At 45.5% G+C, this 21,003-nt stretch overlaps 1 protein-coding gene across 1 annotated transcript in view; it reads right to left on the reverse strand.

Annotated features, from left to right (window-relative positions):
- SLC7A10 (solute carrier family 7 member 10) overlaps positions 1-21,003 on the reverse strand; it is an 83,844-nt gene continuing 62,841 nt past the window's right edge. The window contains exons 7-11 of the mRNA XM_077452722.1: positions 20,812-20,915; positions 11,086-11,182; positions 5,368-5,517; positions 3,391-3,568; positions 1-521 (exon numbers count right to left, since the gene is read on the reverse strand). Of these exons, the coding sequence (XP_077308848.1) occupies positions 391-521; positions 3,391-3,568; positions 5,368-5,517; positions 11,086-11,182; positions 20,812-20,915 (660 nt within the window). The 3' untranslated portion in view covers positions 1-390. The remainder of the gene's footprint in view (positions 522-3,390; positions 3,569-5,367; positions 5,518-11,085; positions 11,183-20,811; positions 20,916-21,003) is intronic.

A 21,003-nucleotide genomic window follows, 5' to 3' on the forward strand; every position in this document is an offset into this window, starting at 1 on the left:
TGGTTGAAAATGAGGCTTTAATAGAGAAAAAAAAAGGCCCTTTTAATTTATACAACAGGAAGGCCGAAAATGCTTTAAGTTAGAATACATCGTAGTTCAGTCCACTGCAGCGGCGCAGCATTCATTCCCAGGGTCATGGTGGAGGTCACCCCAGGCAAAGAAGGGGTTAATGATCAAATTATGATAAAAAAAAGGCTCCCCGCTTGTAGTCCTGCCGTCCAATCTCAAGAGTTCGCCGTTCGACGCCTCGTCGCATTTTTTTTTTTTTAATCTCCTGCGATATTTTCTCTATGTTGCTAGGTGTTCAAGTACATTTTCTCTCCGCAAACACGCCTGTAAACAAAATGCAAGTCCCAGGTGGGGGGAGGGGTGTGGGGGGGTGGGAGCAGCTTATTGCATTTTGAGGGTCTTCTCCTTCTCGTTCACTACGGCGTCATTGCAAGCGATTAGGTCATCCTCAGGAAGGGAGGGCTGAGGGTACACCACATAGCAAACCTTCTGTCCAGAGTAAGTGATATTTTCTGAAATGAAGAAGGAGAACTGGATTCATTTAATGAAAAAATTAAAAGTTTTAAAGCAAATGTAAATTTGGAGCGGTACAAGAAGGATAAAGCGCTGACAACGGCCATGGTGTAGCTGAGTGAAAGAAAGGGGTGGAAGGTGATCTAACGCTTGAATCGAGATAATGCAGTTTATTCTCATACAAAGTAGATAAACACAAAAAAGTTACTACGTATTCATAAAAATTAGGTTACAAAATATACATTAAAAATTAGACATGCCCATTCAAGGGCAAGTGCTCAAAGGTTTGTTGACGCGTTTCGAAGGGGTTCCCTCTTCATCAAAGCCTTGGAAAACAAAAGAAAGTCTGTACAATATGGTAGACCAACATAGAGAGGTGTGGCGGATTGGGAGGTGTATCACATGGTGAGTGATGAATTCTCCTTTACTCTAGAATTGTCCACATCACAGCACTCTAGGTAGAATAAATACTCACATATATATATATATATATATATATATATATATATATATATATATATATATATATATAGTATTGGAATTGTATATTGCACATTGTTATTACAGATCAGAGACGAATAGTTAAGCCTCATACACACGAACGAACTTTGTACAAACTTTCCCGTGGATTTTTGTACAAAGGGCAAAGGCCCTGAACTTGTATTGCATACACGCGGCAGGACTTTTTCAGCCAACTTTTACCAAATCACGTGTTTTTATTTTGCTCTTTACCGCCACCTTTGGTCAACTTCTGTATAGTTGTCTGATCTTTTGCATTGGTTCTGAGCATGTGTGTTTTCTGTACACACGATCAGACTTTGCTCCATTGCACTTTTGTTGCCGGAAAGTTTGTCCGTTCACACAGCCAACAAAAAGTCTGATGAAAACCGAAAAAGTTTGTCTGATGGAGTATACACACGGTCCGATGTTGCCTTAAAACAGCTAATTTGCATGTTTGTTGTCAAAAAGTCTGATCGTGTGTACGGGCCTTTAGAGTGTTAAAATGTTAGAACTTTGAAGCATTAAAATATAAAATTGTTGAAATATTAAACCATTAGACAATAAAGCCTTAAAAACCTCTGATGAAGAGGGAACCCCTCGAAACGCGTCAGTTACCTTTGAGCACTTACCCTTGCATGGGCATGTCTAATTTTTAATGTATATTTTGTAATCTAGTTTTTATGAATACGTAGTAACTTTTTTGTATTTATCTACTTTGTACACTCACCGGACAGTTTATTGGGTACACCTGTTCAAAGGTTCAGGCTGGTGGTGGTGTAATGATATGGGGGATATTTTGTTAGCACACTTTGGCCCCTTAGTACCAATTGAACATCGTTTAAACCCCACAGCCTACCTGAATATTGTCGCTGACCATGTCCATCCCTTTATGACTACATCTACACCCCATCTTCTGATGTCTCCTTCCAGCAGGATAATATGCACCATGTCACAAAGCTCCAATCATCTCACCACTGGACAATGAGGTCACTGCACTCCAATGGCCTCCACACTCACCAGATCTCAATCCAATAGAGCTCCACACTCACCAGATCTCAATCCAATAGAGCTCCACACTCACCAGATCTCAATCCAATGTATATACACACACACACACACACACACACACACACACACACACACACACACACACACACACACAGTGCCTTAAAAAGTATTCATACCCCTTGAAATTTTCCACATTTTTTAATGTTACAACCATTTATATTTACAGTATACACATACTGTAGCTGCTGACTTTTAATATATGGACACTTACCTGTCCAGGGATCCCATGATGTCGGCACCCCAGCTGATTTTTGGATCGACTCCCAGGTGCTGCCGCCACCATCTCCACTAAGGGAAACCTGCCCGGTTCCCTACATGTGCCAAGCTCGTTGCGCTTTCTAATTGGCCTGGCGGTGGATAAAGGAGGAGAGGGGCCGAACTTCCGAGGGACCGCAGCGCCCCTTCCCGGAAGTGGGGACGGGTACCTGTCAAAAACAGGTCCCCGTTCCCTACTCCTTCCTGAAAGGTGTCAAATGTGGCATCGGAGGGGGGAGAGGAAGTAAATAAGAGGAGGTTCCACTTTTGGGTGGAGTGCTGTTTTAAAGTGGTTGTATAGTGTGTTTTTTTTATTTTACCTACAGGTAAGCCTATAATAAGGCTCACCTGTAGGTAAAAAAAAAAAAATCTCCTAAACCTGTATGGTTTAGGAGATATTCCCCTCGCAATGCGCCGCTGACTGCAGCGGCGCATGCGCACGGGGGATTTTTGGCTGAAAGTCCGGCAGACGCCGGACCCTGCCGGCGAGAAATCTTTTGTGCGCAAGCGGAAGACATGCAGAGGGAACGTGTCAGCTCCCTTTGCGTGGATCGGGCGAGATTTCGGGGCCTCGTTCTAAGATAAGTATTTCATAATGAGCTAGTATGCGGTGCATACTAGCTCATTATGCCTTTTCCCTTGCAGGTCTAAAAAAAATAAAAAAATAAAATAAAAAAAATATTTCAGCGGGTTTACTCCCGCTTTAAGGTTTATTTTTGGGGCATATCTGTAGCTAAGGGCAGATTTGGAAAAAGCTGGTATTGTAGCTTGAGGCCCCCCATCAGCACTTTGATGTCAAGGGGTGTGGGGACTTAATAGTAGTTGGGGGAGGGGAACCACTAAGGTGAATAGCAACTACAAGTATGGACAAGGCAAAGATGGCCAAGGTTGAGACCACCAATAAATCTAAAGAGTGATAGGTGTCCCGGAAGCCGCACATCAAGTCAAAGCCTGCTGTGTGATAGTGAATGGCAGTCTCAGCCTGGACCCCGCCAGGCCACGTCCCCCCCATGCGTTTCATTTCCCCCACCGGAGCATACTCACCAATAAATCTATCTATACACTTTGGTTTATTCTTCCAGTAGACCCCCAAGAAAAACACCGGCACTCCCGTAAGAATGATGATCAGCCCAACGCCGCACACGATGGGCTCGGAGTAAAAGCTGAATATAAGCAGGAAGGCCCAGAACAGCAGGTAGGTGATTGGAATCAGCAGATTCACCTGAAATAATAAATAAAAAGTGACACGGATTGGTGAATATTTTCCCCATTATTTTTACTCACTGGTGATACTGACAGGAACACACTTCCTGTCCTCGGGTGACAACACTCTGTCAATGTAATGTATCTGGAGCATCGTTGTCACCTTAGGACAGGAAATGTGTTTCAGAATACAAAACAACACCCCCTGTACTTATCAGCATAACATAACAGAGCGAAGTTGTGTTCTGTAGTTCACAAGCAGATAGCACAGGAAGTCTAGATTTCTGGCAGGATCAACAGAAGAGAGGAGGACATAACTCCTTCTACGGATCCTACGCCTCACTGTGCAGCTGCTACACCCTCTCATCTCAGCCTTCAGGGTCCTCCTCCAGACCCTAGAATTTCTGTTTCCCTAGCTCTGCCCCCCAGCTTCTTCCCAGCAGCAGTATGAGGTAAGGAGGGGGCACTGTGATATAAGGGATAAGGGATGGTGGGGGACTCTTGACTTCTGATGGTAGGGGGTCTTGAAATCTCATGTAAAGGGGGGGGGGTGGACATCTAATTTACAGATACAGCCTATCGAATTTGACATCCCTGCTCTACTATATGGCCTCTGACCCCCGGGACACAGTTAGCCCCCCCCCCCGCAGTAAGAATTTTCCAGATGGGCATGCACAAATAGGCCCAGTTTATGGGTAGGTCCAGTCCGTACACCACCTCTAAATATTCTGGGATTACACATCATGCCCATTTTAAAGGTTAGTCCTGCCTGGTCTCTGCACCTGCCCACACAGGGCTTCAATGCCTACAACTAATTTCCTTTTGGAATACTGAACATATGCATTAACTCAAACAAGGGTGATCTCGGGACATGGCCAGGACTCAGCATTACCAACACAAGACCCAGGAAATAGCATTACCGGGACATGGCCCAGGACACAGCATTACCAGGGCATGACCCAGGACACAGCATTACCGGGACATGACCCAGGACACAGCATTACCGAGACATGGCCCAGGACACAGCATTACCAGGGCATGACCCAGGACACAGCATTACCGGGACATGACCCAGGACACAGCATTACTGGGACATGACCCAGGACACAGCATTACCAGGGCATGACCCAGGACACAGCATTACCGGGACATGACCCAGGACACAGCATTACCGGGACATGACCCAGGACACAGCATTACCGAGACATGGCCCAGGACACAGCATTACCGGGACATGACCCAGGACACAGCATTACCGGGACATGACCCAGGACACAGCATTACCGGGACATGACCCAGGACACAGCATTACTGGGACATGACCCAGGACACAGCATTACCGAGACATGGCCCAGGACACAGCATTACCGGGACATGACCCAGGACACAGCATTACCGGGACATGACCCAGGACACAGCATTACCGAGACATGACCCAGGACACAGCATTACCGAGACATGGCCCAGGACACAGCATTACCGGGACATGACCCAGGACACAGCATTACCGAGACATGGCCCAGGACACAGCATTACTGGGACATGGCCCAGGACACAGCATTACCGGGACAGAGGGCCAAGATGCATCTATCCAATCCCTACCTTTAAAGTAAGCCAAAAACGAACCTAACCACCTAAACTCATCCCTAATATTAACCTCTTATCTGCTGCATACACCTCATTCTGCACCAAACAACACCGAGTCGACCCCCGCCGGTAACCCGGCGCTCTGGGGATCCTAACACCAGTATTTTTACAATCTTCTATATTCATGTTTTAGCGATCACCCACATGATTCCTTGGCTGCACAAAGCTTACCTTAATAGGACGGAACATGTTGGGCTTCTTGTAGCGAAGGACAATCAGCCCCATAATTGTTACTCCGTAACAGAGGTAGTTAATGAAGGACACATAGTTTATCAAGGTGTACGTATCCCCAACCAGCATGATGATAATCGTCGTCCCGCACTGGAAAATAAAACATCAGAATTACCATTCTGTTAGAAGATGAATTTGCTTACATTTTATATAAACTGAAGCCCTTCTCTGTCTATGGGGTATGAATAGATCCAACAGCCGCATACATGTGCAAGAATTCAAGCCGCTGGGAGTTTTTTATGGGCACGCCTTCTCTTTGGTATGGCATTGTTAAACGTGTCTTAAATGGGGCCAAAAATAATCTCCATCCTCATTCATATTTCATTGGTTGGTCGTGATGATGGAATAGTTGAGGGTGGGCAGACACAACACATGCCTCCCGCTGACTACCAATGATCTTACATCAGGGCGGGAACAGACACAACACCCATCGCACTGACTACCAATGATCTTATATCAGGGTGGGCACAGACACAACACCCATCCCACTGACTACCAATGATCTTACATCAGGGCGGGCACAGACACAACACCCATCCCACTGACTACCAATAATCTTATATCAGGGCGGGCACAGACACAACATCCATCCCACTGACTACCAATGATCTTACATCAGGGCGGGCACAGACACAACACCCATCCCACTGACTACCAATAATCTTATATCAGGGCGGGCACAGACACAACACCCATCCCACTGACTACCAATAATCTTACATCAGGGTGGGCACAGACACAACAAGCCTCTAACTGACTACCAATGATATTATATCAGGGCGGGCACAGACACAACACCCATCCCACTGACTACCAATAATCTTACATCAGGGCGGGCACAGACACAACACCCATCCCACTGACTACCAATAATCTTACATCAGGGCGGGCACAGACACAACACCCATCCCACTGTCTACCAATAATCTTACATCAGGGCGGGCACAGACACAACAAGCCTCTAACCTGCTAACAAGGATCTTACATCAGGGCGGGCACAGACACAACAAGCCTCTAACTGACTAACAATGATATTATATCAGTACGGGCACAGACACAACACCCATCCCACTGACTACCAATAATCTTATATCAGGGCGGGCACAGACACAACATCCATCCCACTGACTACCAATGATCTTACATCAGGGCGGGCACAGACACAACACCCATCCCACTGACTACCAATAATCTTACATCAGGGCGGGCACAGACACAACACCCATCCCACTGACTACCAATAATCTTACATCAGGGCGGGCACAGACACAACACCCATCCCACTGTCTACCAGTAATCTTACATCAGGGCGGGCACAGACACAACACCCATCCCACTGTCTACCAATAATATTACATCAGGGCGGGCACAGACACAACAAGCCTCTAACCTGCTAACAAGGATCTTACATCAGGGCGGGCACAGACACAACACCCATCATACTGACTACCAATAATCTTATATCAGGGCGGGCACAGACACAACACCCATCCCACTGACTACCAATAATCTTACATCAGGGTGGGCACAGACACAACAAGCCTCTAACTGACTAACAATGATATTATATCAGGGCGGGCACAGACACAACACCCATCCCACTGACTACCAATAATCTTACATCAGGGCGGGCACAGACACAACACCCATCCCACTGACTACCAATAATCTTACATCAGGGCGGGCACAGACACAACACCCATCCCACTGTCTACCAATAATCTTACATCAGGGCGGGCACAGACACAACAAGCCTCTAACTGACTAACAATGATATTATATCAGTACGGGCACAGACATAACACCCATCCAACTGGCTACCAATAATCTTATATCAGGGTAGGCATAGAATCAACATGCCCCCCTCTGATGTCCAATAATCTTACAGCAGTGCGGGCACAAACACAACACTTCTTCAACAACCCATTATCTTTCATCAGGGTGGGCAAAGGAAGACCACACCTCCCACTGACTACCAATAATCTTATAGCAGGGAGGCGCAGATAGCAAATTGTACAGACTGTCGGGATGGTGGCCAAAATGATCAATATCTTCTCCATCCTCATAGGAATAACTGATTGATAGTCAACAACACAATCGATCGATATGCCACAAAGCTGGAAGTGGAATTCCATTGATAGATGGAAGTTACTTATCTCTGTAACTGAATCATCTCAGTGCTGCCGATCAATACAAGACAATCAATCATTTTCCACCCTGGCCAATTGACTCAGTTTGATGGAATCCTATCTAGTTTGAGCATAAGACCTTACTAACACCAGATGTGCTCTTTGAAGTGTTATCTGCATTCGGTTCACTCTTCAGAGAGTATTTGACAGGCAGTGAGAAAGTGCTGCCTGCTTCAACCCCTTGTACCCTTCACTAGCGCACCGGAATCGCCTGCATAGCACGTGGTTATGGGGCAGTTGCAGTATGGACCCCTTCACTTACAATAGGGGGTGTAATATCTGCTGCGTCTGCAAAGCATTGTGGCTGTGCCACGTGTAGGCCCCCTGGGCATTGCCTCTGCAGCTAAAGAGGGAGCAGTTAAGAGGCAGTAAGAGCCCCATGGCTGAGCCACATTTTTACTGCCCCCCCCCCCCCCAGAGGCAATGGCCAGGGGTGTACACATGCCGCAGCTGCAATGCTTTGCTTCCCCCAACCTCTAGTGTGAATGAGCCCTAAAACAATCAGAAGGGAAGGGAAGTTATGGGTATTCAACCAGTTTCTGATCCGATCATTTTCATCACACATCGATTGCATAGCTCCCAACTGTCCCTGATTTGGAGCAATGTCCCTCTGTCCCTCTTTCCTCCTCATTTGTCCCTCATTTTGGTCTGATCTATATAGCTGTATATAAAATGCACTTTTTATCTATCAAAAAGTGTTTCCCAGTGCTAAACCTTTCATCAGATTTCTAAATTGCTGCATTTGTAAATTCCAAAAGCCAATATAAAGGAATAGTAGTGGTAAAAAAAAGTCCTTGTGGATTTAATTAACTTTTTTGGGGGTTAATTCTCATTTAAGTGGGTGTGGTAGGGGGGCGTGTCCTATGCCTGCATACATTTGCAAGTAGGTGTCCCTCATTCATAGCTCCCAACTGTCCCTGATTTCGAGGGACTGTCCCTGATTTGGACCAATATCCCTCTGTCCCTCTTTCCTCCTCATTTTGGTCTGATCTATAGAGATGTATATAAAATGCACATTTTATCTATTAAAAAGTGTTTCCCAGCGCTAAAGCTTTCACCTGATTTCTAAATTGCTGCATTTGTAAATTCCAAAAGCCAATATAAAGGAATAGTAGTGGTAAAAAAGCACTTGTGGGTTTAACCAATCTTGTTTTTTGTACAATTCTCCTTTTAGGGGGCGTGTCAAGGGGCGTGTCCTATGCCTGCATACTTTTGCCGATAGGTGTCCCTCATTCCCATCTCAAAAAGTTGGGAGGTATGCAAATGGATAAGGAAAAAACCTTAGCGGCTCAATGAGTGCAATTCAAGTTTCCAAATTTGTAACTTATATATATATATATATTTAAATTAAATAAATTGAACCCCAAATTGTTATATATTTTTTTTAGAAATATCAGTGTTGTCTACAATTGAATAACACCTCAAATTTATTGGGATTTTTAAGGCAATATAGAAAAAAATAATATACTAAAATATGTATGAAAAAATATATAAATTTTTATTACAACTATCAAACAACATTACAATACCACAATGATCCATAAAATGACAGTGTTGAGCTAACATATGTATATGGCATAGAATATTACTACATGCGTAGACTCTATCCAGCAAAACAGGCAGCTCTTTTCCTACGCGTTTCGAAAAATATGTATTAATAATTTCTTCTTCAGGGAAGCCACTGTCTGTAAGCACACAACAAGCAATGAATATTACAACGCCCTCCTAACAAAGCCACCCAGATGGGCTTACCTGTGCCGGGAACACGAGGAGGATGGGTTATTTTTACCCCTTCTTTCTGCTCCCCTTTCTTTTGCCACCGATTTGGGCATTGGGTTTTTTTTCCCCCGATGGCCACCTTGTGTGGCGTTCGGGTGTTTACCCAATTCATTTCTGTGTCGGTGGTTTTAGTTCTAGCCTTAGTGACATACTGCAGGTGACAAATTTAATTGGTGTTCATCCTTGAATTTATGGTCACTTTTGTGGATTAATTTCCACATGCCCATTAACATGAGTCTATTGGGATAAGCCCTATTAAGTGGATTGCAATAGATTTAGCGATTCATTCTTTAGTGTTTGTTTCCTCCCATGTATTTTTGCAATCATTTGTAGTCATTGCTTACAGTTATTGCTCAGTGAGGATGTCACCTCCGGAAGTACAAAAGAGTATCACTTCCGGTTCCGGGAAATGACGTCATTTCCGGTTCCAGGTGAAAATGACGTCACTTCCAGTTCCGGCGGAAGTTGTCATGCCGGAAGTGCTGCAAATAGCGGCAAAAACGCCGCTATTTGACCAATAAGAAATTTTATACCTGGAGTAATCACCCAGTGTGATCTACAATGAAAAAAGTTGCTGTTCAAAAGAGGAGGAGCTCATTAGAGAACCTCCTATTAGAATCAAGCGGCTAGGTAGATGGGAGGAGCCCTCATGTTGATTGGGGGAACCTTTTGGCGCCAATCCACTCAACAAGGGCTACTTAAGGCAGACGCCAGAAGCTCTAAGCAGGTGGGAATTTCTCCTATGTCCCTTGGATGCTCCAGATTCGGTGATGTTCGTAAAAAACTAGGAAACGTTGAACCTCGATATGGCGGTAAGCTACACTTTAGGAATCCCTGTCTTATGATAAGTGTAGGGCTAGGGAGTAGACTAAAATGTTCCTTGGTTCTTTTTGTTGTAGGTCTCCTAGACAAGATTGAGGTTTATACAACAGAATATCTTCCTATTTGATGGGCCATTGGACATTTATGCAAAGGAACCTTTTATTCCCATCTTTTGTTGAGTTCATTTTGACTCCAGGGCTTTGAATGCGGTGATACTGCAACAGATCCTTACCATCCTTACCATCTCTACGTTTGTGGCTTAATCCTCTCCTCTTTTGGCTTGTCTTTCCGTTTTTTGGAACGGTTGCCAAAACAAGAGAAAGTACCTATTTTTGGTATAAATTTTTTTTTTTTTGTAATATTCATTGCTTGTTGTGTGCTTACAGACAGTGGCTTCCCTGAAGAAGAAATTATTAATACATATTTTTCGAAACGCGTAGGAAAAGAGCTGCCTGTTTTGCTGGATAGAGTCTACGCATGTAGTAATATTCTATGCCATATACATATGTTAGCACAACACTGTCATTTCAAGGATCATTGTGGTATTGTAATGTTGTTTGATAGTTGTAATAAAAATGTATATATTTTTCATACATATTTTAGTATATTATTTTTTTCTATATTGCCTTAAAAATCCCAATAAATTTGAGGTGTTATTCAATTGTATGTACCATTTTTCGGGATGATGGCAATAACATGCCATAGCTCATGAGTCCAACCATTATTACTAACATGTCAGTGTTGTCTTTACTCCTTTTTGCCAGCAGAGGGCAGTACAGGAAAACAATTGCACATGATACATTGTAGCAATTCTAACACATGTATTGAGATGTTCTGAGAATGGTAAAGATTCCCATCTGCTACTTACACACACGAGCAGAGCCGGCACCGGGGTGCAATATTTAAAATGGATCATGGCCAATAAGCTGGGCAGGTGGCCTTCGCGAGCTCCAGAGAAGCACAACCTGTAGAATGAAGGAACACGTGAATCAGCGATGGCCGGGGGTCAGTCCACCCAGAACTGAATGTCAGCTTTTGGTGGGAGCCAGTGAGCTCAGCCATTGATTGGCCGGCTATATCCCACCAGGACTCCAGGTGGAGAGTTTAGATTTCCCATCTTTAGTTCCCGTGTGCCCCTCCCCCGCGCGGAAAGCTCCTATACACACAGGCGTTTGTTGCACGCGCCAAATTTGCAATCGCGTTTTGTAGTGAAATTTAAGCTGGCTGCCTTTTCATGCGCTTATGCAAAATAAGGAAATAAAGTAAATTTCATCTTCACATAAGCAACACTTTTTTTTTTTTTTTTTTACTTTTGGATGGAGTAGAGAGGGGTTAGACCCCCTGTGAGTTTTTCTTAGTGTGCCCCCCTAAGGCTCCATTCACACTTGTATGACTGCAACTTTGATGCAACTTTGGATGGGTGCAACTTGGATGCGACTTTGGCCAGTGATAATGGAAAACTGTTGCACAACGGTCGGATGCGACTTTCATGCGACTATTGGTATCATTACATTTTTTCTTTGTTGTAGATCAGGGGTAGGCAACCTGGGACCCCCCAGCTGTTGTGGAAATACTTTTCCCATGAGGCATTGCAAAGCTGGCAGTTACAATTATGGGACGTGTATGATGGGACTTGTAGTTCTGCAACAGCTGGAGGGGCCGAGGTTGCCTACCCCTGTTGTAGATGATACTATATAAAACACCTCCTGAAGAAGCAGCTTTTAGCACGAAACATGTAGAGGATATACAGTGCATTGTGAATTATACCCCCTCACCATCTGTGTATATACTATGCGACCAGTTAGACATGTTTGTATAAGTCATTGTCTATTGAGGTCATTTAGAGCCCAGGGCGAACATGCCAAATTGCCCCCCCCGCCAACCTTCTCAAGGTGTAGGGCATTATGTGTCAGCAAAAATCCCCCCCAAAAAAGTCAAACAATAAACTGCACGCTTTACCCCTTAAGCATAAATTCCCCCTCCTCCCAGTACAAATCTTCCCCCCCCCCCGCTGAAATCCCCTTTCCTGCACAAATCTTTGCCCCCCCCACCAACCCCCCAAATCCACTCCCCCCCCCGAAAAAAATCTTCCTTTCTAGTACAATACGCTACCCCTCTTCCCAAACACTCCAAATCCCCCCCTCCAAGCACAAATTCCTCCCAAACCCCCCATCCTAACACAAATACCCCCACATTTTTCCTCCTAGCAAAAATTCCCACAGTCATCCCTGCTAGAACAAATCCACCTGTCCCCCCCCCCCCAAAAAAAAAATCCCCTCCTAGCACAAATCCCACCCCTCTACTATATTACATTTTCAAACACAAAACCCCCCAAATCCCCCCTCCTAGCACAAATGTTCTTTCCCCATCCCTCCCTCTAACACAGATCCCCTCAAATTACCACTCCTAGCATACCTCCACCAATTTCCCCTACTGAAACAATTCTTACCCCCTGCCAACCCCCCCCCCCCAAATTCCCCCTCTCAACACAAATCCCCTCAAATCACCACTCCTAGCACATTTCCCCTCCTAGAACAATTCTTCTTATCCCCTGCCCCCCCCCCCCCCAAATTCCCCCTCCCAAAAAAAAATCCCCTCTCTCCAACCACCTTGTGGGTGCCTTCCTACCTCACATGATAACACAGTGCCCAGGGCAGCCGCCCCTCCTGCCCCCCCTTGTCCCGGCGCTGGTTGAGGTTATCATGAATTGCTTTTTTATCCCAATTGTGCATTTAAATAAAATGTATATATTTTGAATGTTTTTGTTTAATAATTGGGTTCTGAGATAGTCCATTGCTCCTCCTACTGGGGGTTCTGTAGGGGTCCCTCCTGGTTATTCCTCCCAAATATTGAGAGTTTACATAGCAGTCTATGGCACTCAAGTCGCATGATAGTCGGGGCAAAGTAGTGCAGGAACCTTTTTAGCCCCGGGTCACACCGAATGCGGTTTTGAATCGCTGTTACTTCAGCGCAATTTCAAAGCCGCCGGTCAGTGCGATTTCATTTGTGGCTTGCTGACATCTGTGTGGCTTCATGCATAGATGTCAATCCAAGTCGCACGTGAAATCACCAAATCGGGAATCTTTTCAAAACCAGTGCAAGTCGGAGTCGCACTGATATGAGCGGTTCCGAGGTCAGAAATAGGGTGTGACTTGTCATGCGACTTTGATCTGTCAGATTGCATGACACGTCGCACCGGTGTGAAGTCGCTGTAACTTTAGGTCACACATATGTGAACGGTTGCCGTTAAAAAATATGGGGTGTGACTTGTCATGTGACTTTAGTGGCAAGTCGCACAAGTGTGAATAGAGCCTAGGGAGATTCACCCGCTCTATTTGTCCTGTTTATTGTTATCACAGAGAGTTAAAGTGAAAGAAAATACTAATTTTTTTGGGTTGTCACCAAATCAGGAATAGAGGGGAAATCTTCCAATCGGGACACCAGTTCTGGTGACAACCAGGGATTATTCCATCACTTTGGCTATGGGACAGGAAGTGAAGGGAAATCTCCCCAATGGGACGCAGATGGCTAAAAAAAAATGGACAGGGGTTATAATCCCTTAGGCCCCTTTCACAAGGGCGTTCCGTATGTTTGTTTTTCATCCATCTGTTGACGAATGAAAAATGACATACATGTATCTCTATGGGATATCTCTATGGCATAGCAGACGTTAGCGGAAGATCATCCGCTGACATCCGTTAACATGCGTCTCCGCCAAGCTCCATTTTTTATGACGGAAGAAAACCATATTTTTTCACCTGTAAAAAAATGGAACGGACGAGAAACAGATGTTAGCAAACGATCGCTTACATCCGATCTGCTGACATTCGTTTTTAAACCCCCCCCCCTTATTAAAACACACTGTATATAGCTCAGGGGTGTCCAAACTACGGCCCTCCAGTTGTTCAGGAACTACAATTCCCATCATGCCTAGTCATGTCTTTGAATGTCGGAGTTTTACAATGCCTCATGGGATGTGTAGTTCTGCAACAGCTGGAGGGCCGTAGTTTGGACACCCCTGATATAGCTGGTTGGTAAGGAGGGGGCCAGGAAGCCGGCCGCCACGTCCTTAACAACCGATGAATCATCAGCTGTCAGCGGGATTCCCCACTGACAGCTGAATGTAAACAATAAAAAAAATTGCCGGCAAGAAAAGAAATCTCCAAAAAAATGCCGTGGCCTCCCCCCTCCCCCCAGGTCCTGACCAGGCCCTTCGGGTATAGTATGGATTTGGAGGGGACCACGCCAATTTTTGTTTTTTAAATCCGAGGATGCTGCCCAGCAGGTCAGGAAGGGGGGGGGGGGGCGAGCAAATGCCCCCCCATCCCTTCCTGAACCATACCAGGCCACATGCCCTCAATATGGGGGGATGGGTGCTTTGGGGCAGGGGGGCTCTGCACCCCCCCAACCCCCAAGCACCTTGCCCCCATACTGATGGGGACAAGGGACTCTTACCAACAACTCTGGCCGGTGGATGTCAGGGTCTGTAGGCGGGGGGGGGGGGGCTTATTGTAATCTGGCCTTCCCCTTTAACAAGGGGGCCCCCAGATCCCACCCCCCCCCCCATGTGAATGGGTATTCGGTACATAATACCCCTACCCATTACTCTATCCAAAATGAAAAAAAAGTTTTGCCTTTTGCTCTACTTAAAGGCAAGCTTTTTTTTTTTTTTTTTGGATAGACTGGAGAGGGATTAGAACCCCTGTCGGTTTTTATTGCTGTCTGTGCCCCTGTAGGGGGGAATCACCCTCTCTATTTGTCCTGTTTGACATTATTACAGGGAGGGAAAGAAAATTCCAATATTTGAGTTGCCGCCAGAACAGGAACAGAGGGGAAATGTCTGGTGAAATAGTTCTGGTGACAACCACTTTGCAGGGATTTCCTCTCACTTCCTGTTTTGACTATGGGACAGGAAGTGAAGGGAAATGTCCCCAGTGGGAAACAGGTGGCAAAAAAAAAAAAAAAACCCTGAGAGGGGTTATACCCCTCCCTTACTCCATCCAAAATTAAAAAAGTTTTCTTTCTGCACTTCTTTAAGTCCAGTGTAGTTAAGTGTAGTAACACTGAAAAGGTCTTTATCTGCCATGCTGTCCGTCAGTTTAAAGTGAACCTGTCCTATCCTTGTCTCTGAGCCCCGCCTCCTATCTCGCACTGAAGAGCCGCAGCAAACCGCGTGACTGCTATGGGCCTGAATTCGGACCTGAAACAGACCAAAAGACGCACAGGACGTCTGTGCAAATTTGCACTGGAGCCACAGCGGAGATGTGTGAACCGGCTCCATAGAGAGCCAATCAAAATCTCCTGTTATTGCGAATTGGATGCGGAAAAATCGACATCCAATTCGCAATGGTGCGAACCCAACCTCAATCTGGAGATTCCTCCCCGCAGTACTATTTTCTGCCACTAGATGTCCTCAGTCAGCCAGAAACATTTAAAGCCAAACTTAACCCTAAAAGGGAAGTTCCACTTTATGCCCTCCTCCCCCCTCCTCTTCTATTTGTGGCACACTTTTTTTTGGGGGGGGGGGAGCAGATACCTGGTTTTGACAGATACCTGCTCCCATTTCCGGTTGGATCGCAGCAGCTGTCCCCTGAATTTTAAACTTCTCTTCAAACAGGGGGCGAAGAAGGCTTTAACTCACTTTCTCTGAGCCCAGGGCTGTCCCACCCCACGCCTGTGACTAGGCAATGAAAGAAGAAGAAGCAGCACAAGTGATGAGCTCATCTCTGTCACTCTGCTTTCTCCTCCTATCAGCATGCGTCTTCTTAGCACTTCAACTCACTGACTTCTTGTGCTGCTTCTCCCTCTCCCAGTCTGAGCTCTGTTTTACAGGGACTGCAAAAAAATTCATATCAGATCTTCAGATACTCACACTGCTTAATACATTTAGGGGTCTTTCACACGAATGTACAGTACGGTATATAGGGGCGTATAGCTGGACAGAGTCATTAAATTGCGTCTTTTGGATCTGCTTGGCGTTCCGGTTTAAGGTTATAACAGGTTCCCTTTAAAGGAAGCGTTTTCATGCAGCCTGTGTGTATAAGGCCATTCCCGGGACGTCTTTCGTTCGCTCGCTCTTGGTATCAGAATTAATCACTGTTGCCGCTAGGACTCGCACTTGTAGGCGTGTGCATTTTCTTTTTTTAAGGCAGCACAATTTTTGATGGAGTGAGATAGGGTTAAAGCCTTTGCCAGGTTTTTATTGCTGTCTGATAAATTTTTCCCTCCCTTCTGCCTTACAAAAAACCCCCAAAAAATTCACCAAAAAGTGTGGAGGTGCCCTTTAACCCCTTCCTGCCCAGCCCGGTGTTTCGTCACATATGGTGACCCATCACATTTGGCTACCCGCTGGACTGCGCATGCGCGACATCGCCATATGCTTTCCAACACTGTGGCGCTCTGCGCTTGCGCAGAATTTTGTGGCCACACCCCTGAGTTCAGGTTCAAGCCCCACCATCCAAGTGGACACAGAGATAGAGTACAATTATGCAGAGCGAAGCGAGGCCGTGCCCAAAGCACGGTGAGTGAAGCGAGCCTGTGAGGGGCCCTGTGGTGGAACGCATATGGCGGCGGCGCGCGTGCGCACTCCAGCGGGTACCAAAATTTGATGGGTAGCCGAATGTGACGTGACACCGGCATTCTTTTAACAGGGTCTTCACACCCAGAGGATAGGAAGGACTAGCCAAGCTCGTGACTTCTCTGATTGGATGTCACAGTGGTCACATGATGGGCAGCTGGTCCTTCCATCCAATCGTTACCAGAGACTGGGAGATGACTATTACAGCTTATTGTACGCTCCCAGCACAGAAACCTCACCTACCCATGGATGCATGTGTGCGGTGTTAACAGACTGATCTTTATTACAGGAAGCTTCTTCCCAGAGGTAAAGTCTCACCCTGCATTACTGCACAGGTCTGGAAGAAATGCAAAAGCGCGCCAAGGGGTCTATTTAAAAAAAAAACAAAGTGCTATGCAAATGCATCAACGTTAGCACAGCCGTGACAAATATTCCCTGTAATATGTCTAATATGTTTATTTCCTATGATCCTCAGCTCCATCTGGTGGCCATAATGTGGTATTTTCCTGATAAAAGTATTTTAAGAAAATAATGCATTATGGCCACTAGATGGAGTTGATGAGCATAAGAAATAGAGAAAGTGAACGAGAGTACTGCGTGCCCAACATCATAGGATACCATATAGAGTGCAAATAAAGGGTGCAAAAAATTATATATATATATATATATACACACACACACAGTACAAACGTTTCAGGCAGATGTGATGCCAATGCTGTCATCGAAGAAAGATTTCAGAAATAGAAATGTTATGAGTTTATTTTTATCAATTAACAAAATGGAAAGTAAATGAACAGAAGAGAAATCCAAATCAAATCAATATTTGGTGTGACCGCCCTTTGTCTTCAGAACAGCATAAACTCTTCTAGGTACACTTGCGCACAGTTTTTTTAAGGAGCTTGGCAGGTAGGTTGTTACAAACATCCTGGAGAACTAAGCACAGATCTTCTGTGGATGTCGGCTGCCTCAAATCCTTCTGTCTCTTTATGCAATCCTAGACAGACTCCATGATGAGGAGATCAGGGCTCTTTGGGGGCCAAACCATCACTTCCAGAACTCCTTGTTCTTCTTTATAGAGAAAATAGTTCTTTTTTTTGTTTACAAACGATTTTTATTTGGTACATAGAGAAAGTACAGAGAGTAAGCATAGATATAATATAATAGAGAAAATAGTTCTTAAAGCGGAGGTTCACACAAAAATTGAACCTCCGCTTTTTGGAACCCCCCTCCGGTGTCACATGTGACACCTTTCAGGGGGGTGCAGATGCCTGTCTAAGACAGGTGTTTGCACCCACTTCCGGTCATAGACTCCCACGGGAGTCTATGCCTCTTCCCATCCCACCGCGCTCTTTGCTGGGACACACACAGGTCCCAGAGACAGCGCAGACCTCTCTTCTTCCGCTGAGCAACTCGCGCATGCATAGTAGGGAACCAGGAAGTGAAGCCCCAACACTTCACTTCCTGATTCCCTCACCGAAAATGGCGCCGGCAGCAGCTGAGAGCCAAGCAATTGCAGTATTTGGAGCTGCTGGCTTTTAATTATTTTGTTTTAGGTGGACTCCCTCTTTAATGTCATTGGCTGTATGCTTGGGGTGGTTGTCCTGCTGCTGAATACATGTGTGGGCAATCTCACGCCTCCTTGATGGTATGGCTTGATGAATAAGTATCTGCCTGTATTTTTCAGCATTGAGGACACCATTGATCCTGACCAAAACTCTAACTTCATGTGCAGAAATGCAACCCCAAACTTACAAGAACCTCCACCATGCTTCATAGTTGCCTGCAGACACTCATTGTTGTACCACTCTATAGCCCTTCATCAACAAGCTGCCTCCCGTTACAGCCAAATATTTCACATTTTGACTCATCAGTCCAGAGCACCTGCTACCATTTTTCTGCACCCAAGTTCCTATGTTTCCATGCATAGGTTGCTTAGCCTTGTTTTCAGGTTGGAGGCATTTCCTCCATGAAGACCACTTCTGGCCAGAGTTCTCCAGAAAGTAGATGGGTGTACCTGGGTCCCACTGGTTTCCACCAGACTTCTTCAGACAGTAGAATTGTAAAGTTGGGTCCCACTGGTTTCCACCAGACTTCTTCAGACAGTGGAATTGTAAAGTTGGGTCCCACTGGTTTCCACCAGACTTCTCTGGACAGTAGATGGGTGTACCTGGGTTCCATTGGTTTCCACCAGACTTCTCTGGACAATAGATGGGTGTACCTGGGTTCCATTGGTTTCCACCAGACTTCTCTGGACAATAGATGGGTGTACCTGGGTTCCATTGGTTTCCACCAGACTTCTCTGGACAGTAGATGGGTGTACCTGGGTCCCTCATGGTTTCCACCAGACTTCTCCGGGCAATAGATGGGTGTACCTGGGTTCCATTGGTTTCCACCAGTTCTGTGCTGATGCCACTGCTGGACATCTTCTGATGTGGAAGGGAAGTAAGCAGTGGTGGCCGGTGGTAATTTTGTTTTGGGGGGGGGGGGGGTGGCAAACAGCGGTGGCTTCCCCTGCTCTCCACAGGCATAGTGGTGGCTTCCATTTCCTCCCTCCTCCTTGGCAGCCAATTGGAACTCTCTGACCTGCTTCTGATTGACCAGATTGAGGATTAGTGTTATAATAGAGAATTTTCGTTTGCTGTTGTAACACCTGGGTGGGCTCGTAGCGCAATGCTCTGAGCCGTGAGCCCATCCTATTTAGAAGCCTAGTAGAGCTCTACTCAGGTGCTTCAAAAAAACACCCACTGTAATTCCTGTGCCCCGGCATCCTAAAAGAATGAATAGGGGGTGGAGGACGTGGATAGAGCATGAATAGGCGACCGTGGATAGAGGGGCGGCGCTCGGGCACCCCTAATGGACGGGTCGCCACTGGAAGTAATCATGATGTGTCTTTCATCTGCTGCGTTCATTTTCCTTGGCTGACCACTGTGTCTATGGTCCTCAACGTTGCCCGTTTCTTTGTGTTTCTTCAAAAGAGCGTGAACAGCACATCCTGAACCCCCAGTCTGCTTTGAAATCTTTGCCTGGGAGAGACCTTGCTGATTCAGTACAACTCCCTTGTGTCCTGTTGCTGTGCTCAGTCTTGCCATGATGTATGACCTGTGACATTAAACTGTCTTCCTCAACCTCACCTTAGTAGCAGAGTTTGGCTGTTCCTCACCCAGTTTTAAGCCTCCTAAACAGCTGTTTCTGGTAATAACTGTGTATGAAATTGATGATCATTAGCACCTGCTTGGTATAATTGGTTAATCATACACCTGACACTAATCCTACAAAATCCCTGTCTTTGTACAAGTGTACAAAGTGTGCAAGTGGAAGAATTGATGCTGGTTTGATGCCAAAGGGTGGTGACACCAAATATTGATTTGATTTAGATTTTTCTTTTTCGTTTGCTCACATTGCATTTTGTAAATTGACAATAAATAAACAATTAAAATATTTATGAAATCATTTTTACTTTACACCTGCCTAAAACTTTTGCACATTGGTGTATGTGTTGTGGTTTGTTATGAATTGAGCTGTATTACACATATGTGATCAGTGCATTACCATACATGTGCAAATGCGTGTTGCCATAACATACATGTGTGAATGGGCCCTAATGGTTTTGCATAGAGCAGGAAAAGTTAACATTTCTGTCATGTCATTATTTCTCACTGTGACCCTGTTAGGAAGATTTTTATGCACTTCCTGTTCCTGTGACACCCACACATAAAATGTGGGAATGTAGGTTCTCCAGGACAGGAAGGTGCAGACAGCAATAAAAACATTGTCTGACCCTTAAAGGCCTCATCATACTCCATATGTATATATGTGTGTTTTCGGTTGGGGGAAGCGATTGTCTAATGAAGGTTGTGATTGGTCACACACACAGCCCCGACTGATTGTGATGTGTGTGTGAAAAGCGCAATTTGCGTCTCTGAAATCAACAACAGAAGCGGTTATGGTAGTTAGAGTCCATTGATTGGTTGGGAGTTAGAGGCTACATCTACGAGGTTAGATCATACTCCCTCGAACCTGGATGAGGTAAAGAGGTATCCGTTAATCCCTCCGAATGTGGACAGTGCCACTGAAACTGGCATGATCCAGGAAAAATAGCCCAGAAGCTTTTCACCAAACGTCTAAAGCAACAGAAGGAGGAGAGGCTGAGATATTGGCAGAAAGATACAATGCACACAGCTCACACAGGGGCCTGCTTATCCAGGGGGG

This window comes from Lithobates pipiens, unplaced genomic scaffold (genome assembly GCF_037356315.1).
Source record: "Lithobates pipiens isolate NorthernLeopardFrog02 unplaced genomic scaffold, aLitPip1_a1.2 Scaffold_10, whole genome shotgun sequence".
Classification (NCBI taxonomy): domain Eukaryota; kingdom Metazoa; phylum Chordata; class Amphibia; order Anura; family Ranidae; genus Lithobates; species Lithobates pipiens.